The sequence below is a fragment of the Amblyomma americanum genome, chromosome 3 (genome assembly GCF_052857255.1).
Source record: "Amblyomma americanum isolate KBUSLIRL-KWMA chromosome 3, ASM5285725v1, whole genome shotgun sequence".
Taxonomy (NCBI): Eukaryota; Metazoa; Arthropoda; class Arachnida; order Ixodida; family Ixodidae; genus Amblyomma; species Amblyomma americanum.
Genome location: NC_135499.1, coordinates 102,102,431 through 102,120,594, shown reverse-complemented (window position 1 = coordinate 102,120,594; position 18,164 = coordinate 102,102,431). Strand labels below are relative to the sequence as shown.

Below are 18,164 nucleotides of genomic sequence, written 5' to 3'. Positions count from 1 at the left end.
ACACGCACATTTTGGTCCCTAAATATCACAGCAAAATATGAAGGCAATTTGGCTGCTACATCAGAACAAAAAGAGATATTGAGCCACGTTCACTAGAACTGATCAGGAAGCAACCTTTAAAGCGTTACTTTTTGTTCATGCAGATAACGCCATTCCTGATCTTCAGTAAATTCTACTGTGTACTTGAAATCTCTTTGTGCTTTCTAGATCGACCACTTTAAGCGAGATAATACCAAATCCTAGAGTACTGATTACAACGTGATGCAGTTGTAGCTGCTACTTTGAAGAGCTTCTGACGATGGTCTACGGGCTGATTTTCGGCGCTATATGGAATAAAAACTAAACAAGGCTTTTAAATAATCCTCAGAAATAAAGAAAGCATAAAAAGAAGACTAACTGCCTTAGGTACAAATATTTTGACGAGGCATTACAAAATGTTTGTCCTTGAACCACTTACAGCAATCAAGTCTGCGAGAGATAGTCGCATCATATCGTTCGCTTTAGCCTAGTTGTGCTACGCGGCTGTGTGCACGTAGAAATCAGGAAATATAGTGACCTGCACACATGACCATTCAAAGTACCGGTTCTTACCGACAGGTTTCATAACTTGCAAGCGTGTGCTTGAGGTGCACAAATTTCTCATAGAGAACTGCAGATTGGGCACGTTGGTAACAATTCATTAGGATTAAACAGCACAAACAAATAGGACAGAGTCTAGGAAAGTATACACAGAACAGCGCCGTGCTATGTGTAACTTCTTTTACTCTATCCTCTTTGTTTCCTTGTTTGAAATGTCATGAATTCTCATAGAGTACTTAGAGACAGTGTATGAGCATAGAGCACGTGGCAACATACTGAGGCATGCTAGCTATTATGAAAGGAAAATCAAAATTCCACAAAAAGGGCGCCGTAGTTATATACAAGGCGCATACTGAAATCTGTTAATTAAATTCACGTGTGGGCAGCAAAATTTTAAGACGTAGGGAAGCATATTTTGAAATTTGCTGTGACTTTCCTGTTGTCTGTTTGGCGCACTGTGGCTCGCGCGGAAAACGTAAGAAAATCGAGCGAGGATGCTACTGTACCTTCAGAAGATTGAAGTTAATTGCATGTGAATTTGCATGTCATCAATAACACCAGAAATGCGCTATATCATGAGGCGTTGTGTTTAGCGAGCCGGAAATCTGGCCAACTAGGGCTAGTTTGATACCCTCGTGAACAAAAATATACGCATAAATAATACACTGCACTGCTTTTAAAATAGAAAACTGCCTTCACATAAACCCTAAGCTAAAGCCCAAAGCCCTGTGCCAACGGCGAAACGAATGAAATGAATTTTTTTACAAGTAAACATTTTCAGTACCTCATTACAATATTCCAAGAGAGAATGACACTGGAATTTAAAGAAGCAATAAAAAGAATAGGCCTCTCAGAAAACGAGAACACAATTAAAACTTTGCGACAATTATCTTCCTCCGCCTTATGATAATTAGAATGCTCGTTTTGAAATCCAGTTCGAAGGAGTACCTAAACTTGCGGAGTGAATTCAGGAGAGCATTGAGGAAAGAAGATGTCATCAGGCGTAGAAAGGAGTCGCACGTAGGAGAAAATGTGATTTTGTTTTGTTACCTCTTCTTTTAGTGGCATCGTAGACGACCGTAGACTGAAACATACAGCACTCACCTCACTCTGATACTTCCTGCCGAGACATAATAGCCACATAAAACACGCAGGGTTATACGATTGTGATAGGATGTCGATACTTAAGCATAAGAAACACGCCGTTTTTCCTTCTTTTTAATGTGGTAACAACTTGCCCAACTCTCCGCCCTAATTCTTATTATTATCAGTAGTTTATTCAGTAAAATAAAAACGGAAATAAAAAGATGCTGCTATCCGCGGCATCTTCCATCGAAATCTGAAGCTACCTGAGCCGCAGCTAGCATGAGAAAAAGATCAGTGAGAGGACAGCGAAGCTGAAGGAAAGAGGAGTGCCATGTGGAACTTTTTCTACTTGTTTTACGGTGGAACTTGTTAGGAAACAGAAATGATGCCCTCATTCTTTACGCTAGGTAAACATCTAAATTTTTATTGTATTCGCAGATATGACGAATTTCATGCGCACTTGCACGCACACATACATACGTTCTGTGTGGCACTTAGAAAATTTAGTAGCCTGGGAAAACCAGGAGCTTTTGAGGCATTTATACTCATGCGATGTGGTTCGCGCAGCATGGTTTACAAAAAGATAGTTGTTTTCCTTAGCAGCTTTGATTTTCAGCTCAAACGATCTCCTCGCTGTGACACCGATCGGCCATGAAGGCAAAAGAGAAATAAGGACCCGATCTTGTGATGATTCTCTTTTCCCTCTATAACGATTAGGATTCGTTTGGTTTGGCAACAGTTTAAAGAGGAGTTTCTATTCAGATAAATTATGTTAAGAAAGTCCTATAGCAGTCCCAGCGCTAATCAACATGGTTTCTTTCGCTGGTCTTGGTTTCTTTCGGGTGTCATTGCTGATTTTTTCTGGAACACCTCATTCAATACGTGCGACCAATTCCGACAAGAGAAATCCCCATTGTACTTGGTTTCTTATATATCAGGCGCTTTTGAACGTATTTCTTGGTATCCACGTTTCATCGTTTCGATTAGTGCGAGTGGTGCCTCCCTAACAAGAACATTTTTTTCTACGCACAGACAAAGACCTCCCGTTGTGAAGGACGTTGCCTGTTAACGCATTATTAATACCTTATTGAGGTCTCTGTCCATTCGCCCTACAGCACTTTCTTCGATATGTGCAAAACACTGATGCATGAATGAGGTACACGAACACCACCATCATGCAGATTTCCTGAAAAACTAATGACGGGTTGAAAACGCGTGCTATTAAAGCACCTGATTTGTTCTGTAAACGCATGTATAATATCCAGACGTCAAATACATTATGGCTTTCTGCGAATGGTCACCTTGTCCTACAAGTATAATGTTCCTCTGTGGACCCAAGAGAGAACGCTGTCTAGGTTACTGATTGAAACAATTGAATTGAGGTTGGCGCGGTTAGCATCCAGGCTGGTAAAGAATCGTGTCAGCACCATCTTTTGTGCTCAGTTGAAGTTTTTATTTTAAAACGGTTTGGGATACTTCTCGAACTGGTTTCTCGTTAGATGAGCTAGTTCATTTCTTTGACTGGGCACTTAGTGACTAACTTTGTGTACCAGGTGTCCAAGCCAAATGTAACCAAACTTTCAAGACACGCAATGTCCTAGCCTCGTGAAGCCAACTCAGGTTTGTTTAGGGTTGTGTGGCCTACTCTGCAACATTTTTGTGTTATTCAAAGCAGAGTAGTTGTTGGCTTGGGACGAAGTGTCAATATAAAAGTTCAAGATTGCTTTGAAATACAGCTGACAGAAACGTTCGCACCCAGGCACCATTTACGAAAAGTAGTTTTTCAATCGTCCTTAAACCATACTTCGTGATATAAAAAGAGCTCAGTCTAAGGTTCGACGGAATACCGTCTGGTCAGGATGAAGCATAATAACAGGGTGAAGTTTGGGTCACTGACCAAGTCAAAAACAAACGAAAATGCCGTCATTTTCGTTTGCTTTTGACTTGGTCAGTTACCCAAACTTCACCCTTTTATTATAAAAAAAGCTTCCACATGACAACGGTACCACTTCAACGCTTTTTAGAGAACAAAATTCGGTTTTCTGAACTGCTCTCTCCAATGAGAATTTGCATGCACATTGAGGCAGAGATTAGAGCGAGCAGCTGGTAACGTGGTAAGTTTCTTTTAAGGCCAATTGATAAAAGTCGTAAATCGTACCTTGATTGAAACAGCACTGCTAGCGGTTTTTAGAGTTTATCTACAATTTCTTCATCGACACTTTGTTCCTGAAGTCAATAATTAAAATATTGGCTAATTAGTATTCAGTAAATATTAAACATTCAAGATCTAAAAAATACTGCTGACTTGGCCACGCGACTCGGAACAACGCTCAGTTGGTTTCACGCGGATGGGATGTTCATTCTTTTTGAAAAGCTTGGTTAAAGTTAGCTGGGCCACCTGGTATATTGCAGATTAGCTCTGCAGCGAATCTACATATCAGACTTCCCGCCGCTTTACTAATCGTGACAATGTAATCACAGTCTTTCACATTTGAAGACGCACTGAGTAATGCGTTAACTGTGCATGGTGAAGTCGCTGCCTTAATAACGAAAAAAAAAAAACTGGACAAGCAAGGCTTGCTTTCTACTGCTTATTTGCGTGTCTCCAAGTTACGGAATATTTGAACGTATGAAGACAGCGTATAGATTGCTGAATGCCTAAAACAAAGCGTGCCGACAAAAGCTTGCTTTCACCTAAAACACAGCGGTGCATGCAGCAATTAGAAGCCTTGCAGTATGAACGACGCGCCGCTATGTCACGAATATAAACCCATAAAAAGGTAACCTAATCGTGCGATTTTAATAAAGGGTATATGACAATAAAATTACGGTGATATGATGTGAATAGTCACAAGTTTAATAATTTATTGTCAAGGAAGTTCCCTTTTAGGCAAATCCGAAGACTGGGATACCACATTGGCGCTTTCATTAGGAAACGTTTTCATCATGCGGTAAATAACGTTTTCAGGCGATTTTCGATACAAGTTTTATTCAATGCTTTGTAACATAGGTATGCAGACCAGGAGAACGCGAGCTGCTTATTAGGGTTCTCCTTCTCTCGAGCCTTTCTAGGCAAAAGTCAGCGCTCTACGGATGCCCAATAAGTTAAAAGGAACGCAGGAACGCTGGCCCTCTGACGCTTGCTGCACCGTCTTCTGATAGCTGCCTGCGTCAACGGCGAGGTCAGGCGCGTGCAAAATGCTAGCCTGGCAACGGTAACGAACCGTGAGAAGCTGTATCTGCTGAGAGATGGTGCTTGAACTTCGAATAATAGATAACGGCTTTTGCACAATAATGTTTTCTGGTGAGAGGTGAGGCCTGATATACTAAAACAAGTGGCACCGTGCAAGCACTCGCACAGCTGAGCGCGCAAGGCAGTTCGCGGCAAGGCTGAAATAACCTAGAATTATCAGTGACAACATATTTCTCACATATGTCGTTGGCTGCTACAGCGTTGAGAAAATGGGTACCATTGACGCGACTTGTCTCTGAATGCTAGGCACACATAATAAATGCACGGCTGCCTATGCACATGCAAGTGTCCTGGTCGATAACGCAAGGAACGAGGAACTGAAGGTTTAGCCGGAAACCACTAGTCGGTTGACTTTTATCTGAGAATAGCGCGCGTGCGTGTGATAATCCTTGCGTGGAGTTGATGTGCCACAACACTGACCTTTATTTGGCCTGCACTCTGCACCTTGTCACCTCGTTGCCAATAAACTGATCTCCGATCATGTCCATCAAATTTATGGCTGTTTATTGAACGGTTTAAACCAAGAGCCTTCATAACTTTGACGAAAAAAATTTCATGGTAAATGTGACAGCCCTTTGTATTTCACAGAGCAGTCCAAATGTTGGTCTGAGAAACAGAATTAACAAAAAGTCAAATATTTTACTTTTAAGCAGAAAAGTTTCTCATATAATACATATGCTAGGGGTTTTTTATCGCATAGCAGGAGAGTTTCAGCACAAAGTTTTTTGCGTTGTTTTATTTCATTATTTTGCCCCAACAGTCATTGTCTTTTGTTATTTTAAAAACTGTTTCGCGTTTTGCTTTAGCAACATCACTTCATTTGGCGACTTTCTATATCATGTACTATCTCAATAAATGTTGTAAACTATGCAAAACCCGATAAATAATTTAAAATATCGAGTTAAATAAAGTGTGTTCTGCCCTGTCGTCCGCCATAAACTTCGTACAGATGCGGTACTAGTAAAATATGAAATGTCGCTCGATTGATAGCTAGTTACTTTTCTGTTTAGCTCAGCTATAAAAAAAGTTTTGAACTTCAGTGTCACACTCCGAGCTATGGTCACCACTTTATGTCACTAAGCAGAGTACGGCTCTCTCGTCACTCAGAATTGTATGCTGGGACACTTACTCGAGCATCGGTTTCCGAGAGCATTATCAAATGACTCGAGGGGGCATCGGGAACATCGAATATGATCACACCACCTATGCTCTCTGCTTGCCAGGGGGCGAAACGCAGCGACATTCATTACCTATTATAATTTGTTCAAGACAGGAAAGCTGAGGATATTTATTCTTTAAAATATTATATCGACTCATGTTATCAAAGCGTTGCATGCTTCATATATGCTGGGGCAGCACTGGTACAAAATAGGGCTGGGTTTTAAAGTAACTAAACCGAGTTGATGTGTGAAAGCATGCGTTTAGCCTCACTGTCTCATGGATTTGCTCTGCTGAGTCATCGACACGTCTGGCGGCGATATTAGACTCAGGTTAAGCTCTGATCGAGGTTAAGCTGATCGGGTCTGTTTGCGCCGCAGAAGGAAGTTGATGAAGATGGCGATGTGCAATTCACAGCGTCAGCGTGTGTTGCTGTTTAGGACGAGGCGTGATCGACAGTGGCAACACCATAGTGCTCTCCTGTGGTGTTCTCGCGCACTCTCGCGTGTGCTCTCGTGCACAAAACAAGATTCTTGCTCGATGTTGGTACGTCTAGAGTACTGCCTTCGCACTGAAACATCTCGCTGCGCTGGTTGCTCCACAGATCGGACAAAATGCCTTTATTCTGCATTTCTGCATAATGACTGAACGCGTCTTTCTTATTAGGTTAACAATTGCCGTTACAAAATTTGGGAGCAAACCGAGATGCGTCAGCTCCAGCTCAAAAGTGCTACTGCGCCAATGCTCACCTGCCTACCGGCAACACGTTGGCAAGTAAGCCACCCGGTGGACAGGTGACCAGTGGCGCAGCACCGCAGGTTCTCGACTGGTGACCACAAGCAATACCTCAGAAATTAAGCCCTGCGGAGGCCCTAGCGGTTGGTGGGTGTTGCCATGTGCTCCTGTCAGTTTTTCATACAAAAACACCACTACACTCCAACAACCACATTAACCTAGCAGAGAAGCGCAGCACCGAAACACTTCATAATAGCGCGCATGTCCGCATTTGGCCTAATTGCCTAAATCGACTGACATTTTTTAGTGAGAGACCCGCCCCGGTGACTATGTGCTTATGGTATTCGGCTGCTCACAGAGGTTTGATTCCTGCCGCGGTGGTTGACTTTCAATAGCGGCGAAATTCTAGAGGCCCGTGTTCTGTGCGCTGTCAATGGTCGTTAAAGTACACCAGGGGGTCGAAATTTCCGGAGCTCTTCACTGCGGCGTCCCTCATAGCCTGAGTCGCTTATGGAAGTTAAACCCCCATGAACCATTAACCCTTTTTAGTGAGACCAACTTTTACACTTTACTGAGAAACTCAAAGTGCTATCACATGACCAGAAGCTTTTTCTCAGAGTTATTAGAGGTAATTACTTTAGACCGTTCAATAAAGAGCCACAAACACTGTGGGAAATAGAGCGCAAACTGTGATAGGTCTGGCATGCCATGACCCATCTGTAGCCAAGTGGGTACAGTATAAGATTGCTGGTCTGGGACTGTATTGTGATGTGAAGCAAGAATTGGTTTCTGGCAAGGGCACGCGATTTACGGACATTTGATATAGGGAGGCCTAGAAAAAATTCTTCGTTACTAGGGCAGCAGGCATTCCCTCGAGCCTTTCATTCGTTGTCTTCTTGCTCAAATAGCATTACTGACCATGTTTTCGAAATAGGTGGTTTACCAGACCAGATGAGGAAAATTAGCGATTTCTTTTGGCTTTATATTTGCCGACGACAAAGGCGTATGTGGGTTACGTGCACCTGCTAAGAGCTGTCTGAAAACGCGGCTGGGAAAGCAAGATACTTACATCGTTGCAAGCCAAACGGAGTGAGGATTTTTCAATATCGTCAGATGTCGCTAATCTTTCTGTTCGGCAGTAAAGGCATACAACGTATTTCTCGTGCAACAAGCTGCAATTTGAGGCTTCGATACTCATTTAATATATCACGCGAGTTGAGTCATCACTGGAATTTTACCTTTACTAGTGTTCATGTTGCAATTTCCTTCAGCTTTGGCTGTTTCGAAAGGCATATTAGAAACATGTGATAATATATAATTGTGCCGTGCCTACCATTTGATTAGGCGTTGGTCCTGTCATCAGCGCTACTCCACAGATAAAAAGCTAATTGCATTGCCTGATCTACAGCACCAACGAGTATCCGCTCAGCCCAGATTTCATAGACAAAGAAAACCAACTAATATTCTCGTAAGCCGAGCACTTGCGCCGTGAAAGCTCGACAACCTTGAAGCCAGCGATAGCCTGTTTGTGCCTTCAGCTGATTAGATTTTTTTTGTTCTCGCCATCTTTGTATTTATATCGCTTTAGGTCAGGAAGTTGTGGGATTCCTAACTGTTTGCGAAGCATAAAAGGCCGGTCGCACCTCTTCCTCAATCATTAACGTGCCGTGGAAGTCCCCCATCGCAACTAGTAAGCTTCATCCTACTGGTAAGTGCTTACTATCGTCCTGGTAAGTTCGAGGGTTCGTGCCGTAAGGCTCGCATATTGTGACCAGATTATTAAATTCATTTTCAACATTCCGTGTACGTGTTAAATATTCGTTTCAAAGAAAACATTTTTTTACTTTGGATGAGAATATGATTGCCCTCGGTTGGGAGCTTCGTGGTAGCTGAAAAGAAAAGGTATAAGCTTCTGTGACATTTAATTTTTTCAAAATGTTTTTGTTCAGTGTCAGAAGCGGCAACGGCATTATCGCTTTAGAATTATCTTCGCTATTAAACTGAAAAGTAACCGAACCGGTGACAGGCGCCGGAAATTAAGCCACATGTGCGGTCAAATAGAATTTGGGTGGTTTATTATTCATTATGAATTGTTTTATGGCGCAAAGGCACCTATGGCCAAAGAGCGCCATGGCACAAGGTAGTTTTGACTTCTCAAGGTGGGGTCGAAGACCCATTTCGCAAGCATTTCACCATAAATAAGCCGAGCACCAGACCAGAGGAAAAGCGTAAACCGATTTTATTGCCAGTGGGTACCCGGCAGCACTGGGGATTGAACCCCGGACCTCCCGCATGCGAGGCGGATGCTCAACCACTTGGCCACCGCTGGATTGCACTGGAGTGTTCTTTTCATAGTGACGCCATTGAAGACGGTACACTGTTTCGCTGTGAAATTTAATGTCTATGATTTCAGTTTGTCAAAGCTTGTCAAGTACCTCCGGTAAGAAAGCTATCGATGCGAACGCTTAACTTTATACGCAATGTTTTACAACACTGGGAGACGCGGGAATATTTTGGCATACAAAGGCTCCCAAAACCTGCACAGTATCCTAAAAAAATTGTCATTCAGTTTCTTGTATATTGCAGCTGAAATGCTCAGAAAGTTATTTGTGGGGAAAGAAGTCAGGCTTGCTATTTCGTCGCAATATGAAATTATATGCCCTACTCTGGTTTGGGAGCATTTTCTGTTTGAAAGCAGAGCGCAATCGTGTGCTCTTAGGCGCCCGCGAGCATTTAAATTTAAGCTCCATCCAACCGAATTTTTGGTGGGCAAAAAAATACGATAGCATATATCTTCTACCAGTTTCTTTCAAGCCATCTTTACTCTACTTTCAACAATTTACTTGGTAACAAATTTATTTCACAGAAGACAGTTTGCCAGCCGAAACCAAGGCGGGGGCTTCCAGCCGCGCAGATAGAACTTAAGGTACTGGCGCTCAGCGAGTGGGCTGTAGGCTTATATGATTGGATTGGTTTAAATGATATTTGTACACCTATTCGATTGTTTACCTTTGTGCGCAGCGCATTCATGCGAGTTCTAATTCCTGGACAACAGCTAAAAATGTATTGTTCAAAAAACCACACCTTACATTCGGAGAAAAGTCAGTGTACTGACTGCCTGAAAGCTATGCCTGTTTTAAGTACATAGCTTCGTTTAAAGTACGAATAACGTACCATAATATGAAATTTACGGCGTATATAGAAAAGAATTCATCCTTACCAGAATATTGAGGTTTATTGTAATTTATTTCCCAGATGAGGCTGCATATTTGGACATCTAATATAAGCTTGTGGTACACAATGGTGCGCATACGTTTTACTGTCAGAGGGCAACAACAGACATATTGTTCGCATTTTATTTGAATTGGCTTTCGTGATTTTATATACATATATTTCTACTTTTTCGTAGGTGCCATGAGTGCCGTTACAGCAGCCATTTGTGTCCTTGGGCTTTCTTTTGTCACAGGTTGGTTGAAGCTTATCGGTAAAAACTTTTTACGAAACCTATTAAAATGGTGGTATAAACTCCCGTATCCAGTCGGGAAACCAGTTTAAAACATGTTTTGGATGTAAAAGTGTAGAAGGGATGTTTTTGTGTCTTGAAACCTTCCAGCAATCTGTGTTGGCTACTTTCAGGAGCTATGTTTTGGCTTTCTTGGAACAGCTACCCAGAAAAATATGGGAGTTCATTTATGATCGTGAAAATACGGCTCGACATTTTGTGCTATTGTCAAACACCTCACGTCTTCTGCATCGTCACCAAGCTGTGAATCCAATGATTGTTGAACCTTCAGCCCGCCTTACAGTAATCTCGAGAAAACGAGCAGCCATATCTTCGCTATAGCTCTACCATTAAGAAATAAAACGACATAGACGTGCTTGAATACCAATTTCGCACAACCAGTCTCCAACACAACTGCTCGGAAAACGGAAGTTTTTTTTTTTATTCCAGGCCGAAATCTATTTACTCCAGGTCAAGAACAGATTATCTTGGAAGAGAGGCCAAATTTTACCGTCAACTTTTGCATGCACATGTAAACACCGCTGAAGAACTTTGTATTCACATGAATTCATTGCAATATTAATCACAAAAAAAAATTGCAGTTGAAAAAGGTAGTGAACATAAATTTTAAATGGTGAAGCACTCATTTCATTGCAGTTTCAGCGGAAACTACTGTCGATTTACGGACGACGTCACAGGATCTGTCGGACTTGAAATCACAATACATCGCTGATGAAGCCGTACTGGTGGGACACTTCCTGCGACATGTTGCATACGAGCTTCAACACGACGCAGAACTGGAAAGCGAGGTGAAGCATCTGAACAGCTTTTTGGTTGGCCGAAAAAATGGCGCTTGTTTGGTTTATGGTTTATGGGGGTTTAGCGTCTCAAAGTGACTCAGGCTTTGAGGGACGCCGTAGTGAAGGGTTCCGGAAATTTTGACCACCTTGGGTTCTTTAACGTGCACTGACATCGCACAGTACACGGGTCTCTAGAATTTCGCCTCCATCGAAATTCGACCGCCGCGGCATTGATCGAGCCAGCGTCTTACGGGCCGGCAGCCGAGCGCCATAACCACTCAGCCACCGCGGCGGCAAAAATGGCGCTGGTTTGGAGAAAAAAAATTGCCATTTGCTTAATAAATTGAACGTATGTATAGCCTGTATTCTGACATCAGTGTATCTTGAAGTGGTCGCTTCTGCATTCAGACTCTGAGCTGGCATTTTCGGTACGAATACCTTACCTAACTGAAAATTTCAGATGTTATCAAGGTGTCTGTGCTAATTTACCTTTTTTTTCTACCAGTATGGTCAAGCTTTGTTAATATTACACTTGGGTTCAAGTGCAGAAACTGTCGTATAAATCGAGTTGCCCCTAATAACGAATCGATAATAAAAAATATACTCAGGAAAAAAATTTATGGTCCATCTAGATTCGCTTAGGCACCGAGTGGTGTGCAATGCATTGGAAATTAGACGAAATCTTTCTAGCATTAGGTGGAATTTCCTTTTCGCCATTACTTTTAAAATAATGTGGTGGAGTTTTGAGCAGCTAGTTTTCTATAAGATGAGTTGTTCTGTCCAATGGCGTAATGACGTATATCCCGCTACGACTGTCACATCCCCGCGACCTGATAGTATATGTATGTGCTTAGTCGGCACACAGCTGCTTAAAACTGCTTTCAAAATAGCACAAATTACAGAGAGAGCTTGCTTCTCGACAAATCACGCAATACGGTAAAAGGCAAGGCGCGAGAGCGGGCGCCTTGAAAATATAAAGTGTGAGACCACCTGAAAACAACCGAGACTCAAGCATTTTCACCTGCCCACTTCGTTCCAGTCGTGTCTTCCACTCAAAATATAGTAAAGGAAAGATGTGTTCGGGGTAATCAAAATTTTTGTCTTATTGACCATCGGGCCTTAATAGGCAATGCATTTTCGGCCGCATCATTTGCCCTGAAGACGAGTTTTCATAACGACGAGGCGTAAATACACTGGCGAAGCTTGGCCCCCAGAAATAGTGCCTTTAATTCGAGCTGCGCATAATAATAGATTCGTAATGGCGGAGCACTACTTTACTTAGGAAGGCAACGACATGTTAGAACATGGCTCACCATCGTAACCTTCATGAACAGTGGGCAAAATTACCATTATTGACCTCGTGTGAACCGCTTGACGCCAGCTCAGATACGCGGTATGCTTGGAAGATATTCATGTAGTAAGTTCACTGCCATAAATATTATGAAACTTTGAAGCGCAAGGAGTTTGTAATTAAAAGTTGTGTATGCTTGTTACATAGCAACGTAAAAAAAGACAAGTTCAACGATTAAGTAGCAAAGAACTTTCAGGCTCTCAGGCATTGTAGGCTGCATGTGGGGTGCGTGAACAGCAATCGCATGTTTCAATCACTTAGAACACAACTTAGGCAAAGAGACCACTTCTTTATCCAAAGAAATGGGCGGCCAGCACGAAACCTCGTGTAGTCTACTAGGACATTTTAGAAGTGAAAACGGAAGATAGCAGGAGCAGAGTATGTTTGATTAGGAATCATCAAGTGCTAAGGATTACAATTTGAACGGCCGCATGACGTGCATCTTAGTGTTTTTTTTTCTTATATTGTGATCATTTGTCTTGTGCGAAATGCACAGCTGTAACGCTACTGACGCCTCGAAGCTTATCAGCATGCACAAACAACGTCGCGTTTTTTTTTTTTTGTTCCGTTTCAGACGGATGAGTACTTCTTCCGTAATCTGTGGAATAAGACCAAGGTTGCATTCAAGAAGGCGGGCCGAAAAGTCAAGGCGGCTGCTAAGAGCGCTAAACCGTTCATCATATCTGCCCTCAAGGAAGCTGGAAAATCCGCCGCCAAAGCCGCAATCAAAGTTATAAGACAGAGAGCTCAGGACAAAGCCATTGAAATTGTGAGCGAGTTGTTCCTCAAGAAAATGGCTGGCTACGCTTTTAAAGACATGGGCAGTCACATCGACGTTCTGAACAATCTGTGCACTCTCATGGATCAGGAAGGTAAACGTCTTATAGAACATGGCGAGAAACTGGGTGCCCATTCATTTATTTTTTCCATCGATTAGTGGGTGCATACTAGCCCTCGGATGCTACAAGTGTTACTAGAGTGGAGTCTGGCCCACTCTCTTCAACACTGACAGAATGCACCTGCAGCATTTATTGAGACCTCTATCTTGAGAAGTTGTCGTCATGAATAGAACGACATGACTTTGGCAGCTGCTCCGCAGTTTTCCTAGAAGAATCTCCAGGACACATTAGCATTGTCGACGGGTAATAAACGCATTATTTTTTTTTGTCAAGAAAGTTGTAAGACCAATTTATATATCATTACAGCAGTCGGCAAATAGCGCAGGCTTTGTAGGCCCAATGGACGTTACTGCATGGGCTGCAGCTGCGTCATTACTAAAGTGAAGGGACACGCATCACTGTCATACGGACGGAAATTGTTGATCAGTACAGTTTGCTGCATAACGATATTCAAGACGTTTGTTTGTGCATTGGTAACAAACTCAAACCGAGGGTTTGCCATTCTGTTGTTGGGTTTACAATTCGAAATAGCTCATTTAACCTTGTTCTAATTATGGACTAATGGAAACTACTCGTCTACGACAACTAACTTTACTGATACCATTATGCGGCTTGCCTTACTTTAGTTTGCGGAGAAAAAGATCTAGGTGGACAGTATTTCCGGAGGAACGGGAACGAAGGGCGAACAAAAGGCTGCAATGCAAAGCTGTAATGAAACCCAAGATGCACTGCTGCCTTTCATTGAGAGCAACTTGATGTGAGAAGTATGATTAAAATAAATGTCATATCTATGCGGCGGAAAGTTTGGTGAAATGTAAGTGGTGTAAGTTTGAATATGCTTGATCGTGAAAACAAAATTCAAAGGTACGATTTCATTTGCGAAAACCGTGCGTTAAAGAAGCGCTTTCTGCACTCTCCTCCAGAAGCTCGAATGTGCCCCAGAAGCGCTGTTGTTGGGAGCGTCTTTGGACATGCAAATTCACATTATTCTCAATATCCTAGTTTAATATACTTTAGTGATGTGCTTGCGATACCGTCGTCTTCATTAACTTCCATCCGCTTCCAAACGAATTGTGCAAAAAAAATGGCCTGGCTTAGCTTATGGTTAAGCCTAGGATGCGAAGCATACGTCGCTTGGCAAGCCGTACTTCTCGTTCTTCTCCCGTTTCTGTGGCTCTTTGTAACTTGCGCTTTGCGGTCTGGCGAGCCGCCCTCTCCCTGGCCGACATCTCGCTGCTCAACTGACTCAACGAGTGCGTCGCCTTTTATATAATTGCGTGACGTCAGTATCTCCTAGCGGTAGGACCGGGAGTTAGGCCGCCGGCGGAGGCTGCGCGTCCGCAAGCGAGCGCACGAGTTGAGCCCCAGTTTTCACAGCTGTTGTGACGTCGTATCACGTGGTGCGCTGATGTAGGTCAAGTGGTAGCTACGCGGCCGCGCGCGGCGTAGCAAGGAAGAGCTCGGTTGTGCGGCTAGTATGCTTGGCATAAAAATTGGAGGACGCTTAAGCTTCGCCTTTAAGAGCGGAACGCGACAGCGTGTTGCAGCACTGCCAGGGAGTCCACGCCACGCCACCGCTTGTTCGGCGCGACGCCTTGCCCGCTAGACAAATCGCTCTGCTACGTGCGGTGAAACGGGCGCAAGAGCGGAATACCACGTAGAAGCGCAGCCAGGCGCCTTGGCAAAACGCGCGAGACTCAAGTTGCACTCGTAGTTCGTCGGCACATCGTTCTCGACAAACCCGATGCCACGAACGCCATCATAGCTTCCGCGCCGAACGAACGGGCAGCAAGCCGCAAAGTTCGTGATAATAATAATTGGTTTTTTGGGGGAAAGGAAATGGCGCAGTATCTGTCTCATATATCGTTGGACACCTGAACCGCGCCTTAAGGGAAGGGATAAGGGAGGGAGTGAAAGAGGAAAGGAAGAAGAAGGTGAACGCGTTTTGGATGTGCGCTGCGTTGTTCGCCGCTCACCGCGTGATTCCCGCGTGCCCGCACGGAGCCACAGCGCTCGAACGAGAGATCTGTCAGACGCGTCACTTCCTTTCCTTGAAATCAATTTTAATTTCATTTTCGTTTTCTTACAGCGCGGTTTGAGTGTCCACACAGATATGTGAGACAGGCGTCATTTCCTTTCCTTAAAACCAATATTTATTTCATTTCCATTCTCTTGCGGCCCGGTCCGGGTTGTCTACCGATATATTTGACGCGTCCCTTCCTTTCCTTGCGCTGCCGTGGTGCGCTGTCCGTTGGGGCAGTGGCGTACATTGCGAGGAAGAGGAGGAGAGATTTTTCGCTCACGGGGAAGAGGAGGAATTTTTCGCTCATGGCCTACGCCCCCGACAACGGCTTTTCTGCGACACGAGCTCCTTAACGCTGTCGCATTAAAAAAGCGCAATGAAGCATCGTCTGATGTGCAGGGAGTCGGCCGGAATGGCGGGAGATTTGAGCCGGCACAGTACGGTTGCATCGATCAAAGAACTCTCCGGCCAAATAGTACATGCTATCGCATTGGCTCATCAATTATGCACATCGTCTCTTTAATTGTGCTGACGCATTTTCAAAGTCCAAACCGCACAAAGTGTGCATAATACAGGAGACGAAATACTCCGGATTAGATTCAAGTCTGCCGTACTTCTATTTGTTGTTTTGTTTTTCGAGAACAATACTGCTCTGATACCTGGCGTAGGTTATATGCCCTTCAAACCAGTCCTTAACGTTTCTAAATGTTTCGTGCGGAATAATGTAAGAACGTTTACCTCCTGTAATGAAATTAACGTTATGGCTCCCTCGCATTCTCAGACGACTTTGCAAAAAGACATTTTCTCCTTCTGAGTAAATATTAAAACAGATCTCGAAAGCGGCGTCGGCTTTTGTCATGCTCCTGAGGAGTTTTATAATACTTAAGGCTTTTACCTCATTGTTTTTGCCCGATCAATAAGTGAGAATCGCACATGCGAAAAATTAAGACTTGAAGCAGACAAGGTTCATAAGGGGATAACAACTGATTTTATTCACTAATCAGCAAAAATTTTCCTACTGCCGCAAAGCGTAATGTGCTTCCATCTCCAATCTTTACTTTCCCGCAAAGTGAGCTCTCGAAGAATCAAAATCACGCGCTGCTGTTTTTTTTCTTTCGAACGACCTGACTTTCGTTTTTCCATACCTCTCATGTCTAATGTTCTAAGCTGCTTTTAATTTTGGCATGGCCGCCAACAGCGATGATTCTGTCCTTTGACAAACACCAAGCACATATGTTTCCCTCGCTGCCACCGAACTGTTCGATTCTTTTTGGGCAGAGGTCAACTCAATAAAGTTTTTTTTTTCACTGCCACATCCTTCCGCTCATCTATTCACAGCGTTCTCGCACCATGTGACGTCTGATGGAGGTAGTGCGTAATTTTCGATGGTCGCCTTCGGGGTTCCAGCCAGTGGGATCGTTGGCACCGTGTCCGAGAGGGCGAATATATTGCTCACCTTCACAGTTTCTTCGAAGGCGGCGATGGTCCTGCATTTCTTAAAGTGTCTACAGTAACGGTTGAACTTTTGTTACCAGCACGGGGTCTTCCGCGTTCCGGAACTCAATGATGCCTTTTTTATCCGAATGTCTTGGCAAAAAAGCACGGTATGCTCCTAACTGTTTTAGGCAGCATGCACGTCTTGATGCATCCATGTTTTAGGCAGCACGCACATCTACGGTAAGCTGAATGCCATATCGTGGTGCCAGCGGCCACTTCGTCTAAGTTTGCAGCTCAGAGTGGAGGTCGCGCGGTGCAAGGCTATATGCTCGTTTGCCGGTTGAACATCGTTTTCTTTTTTGACTGGAAGTTGTAGAAAGATAACATGACAAGACTGAGCGACACTCACCGGTCGGTGGCCCTTGTTTCTTTTTTTTTTTTTGGCGGCTCACAGTGTAGGTAGCGTGGGTACTCAAACATGTACTCGAATACATCTGCTTTGAAAAAAATGCTTCTCCTGAACGTGACACTTTCTGATGACAGCTAACGGTACGGCGGTACACGTTAGGTATAGGTATTACGTCACTAAATGGTAGGAATATAGAATGTGGCTCAAACGTGATGAAGAACTGAAACAGAAGCTTCCTCGAAAATTTGAGTACATAAATGCTGACACCCGCAGCAGCTCTTTCAGACTGGCGCGCTCGAGTGCGAGGGGAGAAGCGTCGGGCGCAGACCTAGCGTCGCCGCTACTAGTTTCAATGCACTGAAGTAGACCGTGGCAGAGCCACCGGACGGCGTTGATCTCCCAAACGGCAGCCACAGGCTTCTTGCAGACGACCTGCCTTTTATTTCAGAAATGCAGAAATCAGGACAAAAGGCTAACTAAGCAATAACAGCCAGAAGCAGAGCGCCAGATAATGCTGTTTAAGGCTTTGCGCATAAGATCTGAAACAAGTGCCCTATTTTTATTTTCGAGCGGCTTTATTTTTTTAACACTGCCGCGTGACACTGTATATTTATACAACAGTAACCTTTATTGTGTAAGCATACATACGATAGCATGGCACAAAATGCCCTGCAAAACAGGAATATGGCAAGAAATGCGACATACTTTTTGTATGAAATGTCTCAGACACATCCCACGCGTTGTTCGGCACATATACTCGGTTGCTTGCTACGCTGCATGCTAGAGAATTGAGAAAATTTTTACTCGTTTATAGGATGCTTACACGGATTGAAGGGTTCGTGGGCTCCTGATGTGCTTCCTTACTTCGAGCTATGTATGTACAATTAGACATAGTTCATTATACGCCAAAGGAAACGTGCTTCTGAAAACTC

General features: G+C 43.6%; 1 protein-coding gene across 1 annotated transcript; it reads left to right on the top strand.

Annotated features, from left to right (window-relative positions):
* The first annotated feature begins 8,314 nt into the window (after positions 1 to 8,314).
* Positions 8,315 to 13,598, top strand: LOC144123180 (uncharacterized). Its single transcript, XM_077656060.1, has 4 exons — positions 8,315 to 8,519; positions 10,221 to 10,277; positions 10,971 to 11,122; positions 13,039 to 13,598. The coding sequence occupies exons 2-4, from the start codon at positions 10,226 to 10,228 to the stop codon at positions 13,399 to 13,401; spliced, it is 567 nt and encodes a 188-aa protein (XP_077512186.1). The 5' UTR covers positions 8,315 to 8,519; positions 10,221 to 10,225; the 3' UTR covers positions 13,402 to 13,598.
* The last annotated feature ends 4,566 nt before the right edge of the window (positions 13,599 to 18,164 follow it).

What these genes read in the sequence shown, in the direction of transcription:
- LOC144123180 (XM_077656060.1), top strand. Translation starts at nt 10,226, where the DNA reads ATGAGTGCCGTTACAGCAGCCATTTGTGTCCTTGGGCTTTCTTTTGTC. An exon ending in TGGGCTTTCTTTTGTCACAG is followed by an intron (nt 10,278 to 10,970) that starts GTTGGTTGAAGC and finishes ATTTCATTGCAG; the next exon opens with TTTCAGCGGAAACTACTGTC. An exon ending in ACGCAGAACTGGAAAGCGAG is followed by an intron (nt 11,123 to 13,038) that starts GTGAAGCATCTG and finishes GTTCCGTTTCAG; the next exon opens with ACGGATGAGTACTTCTTCCG.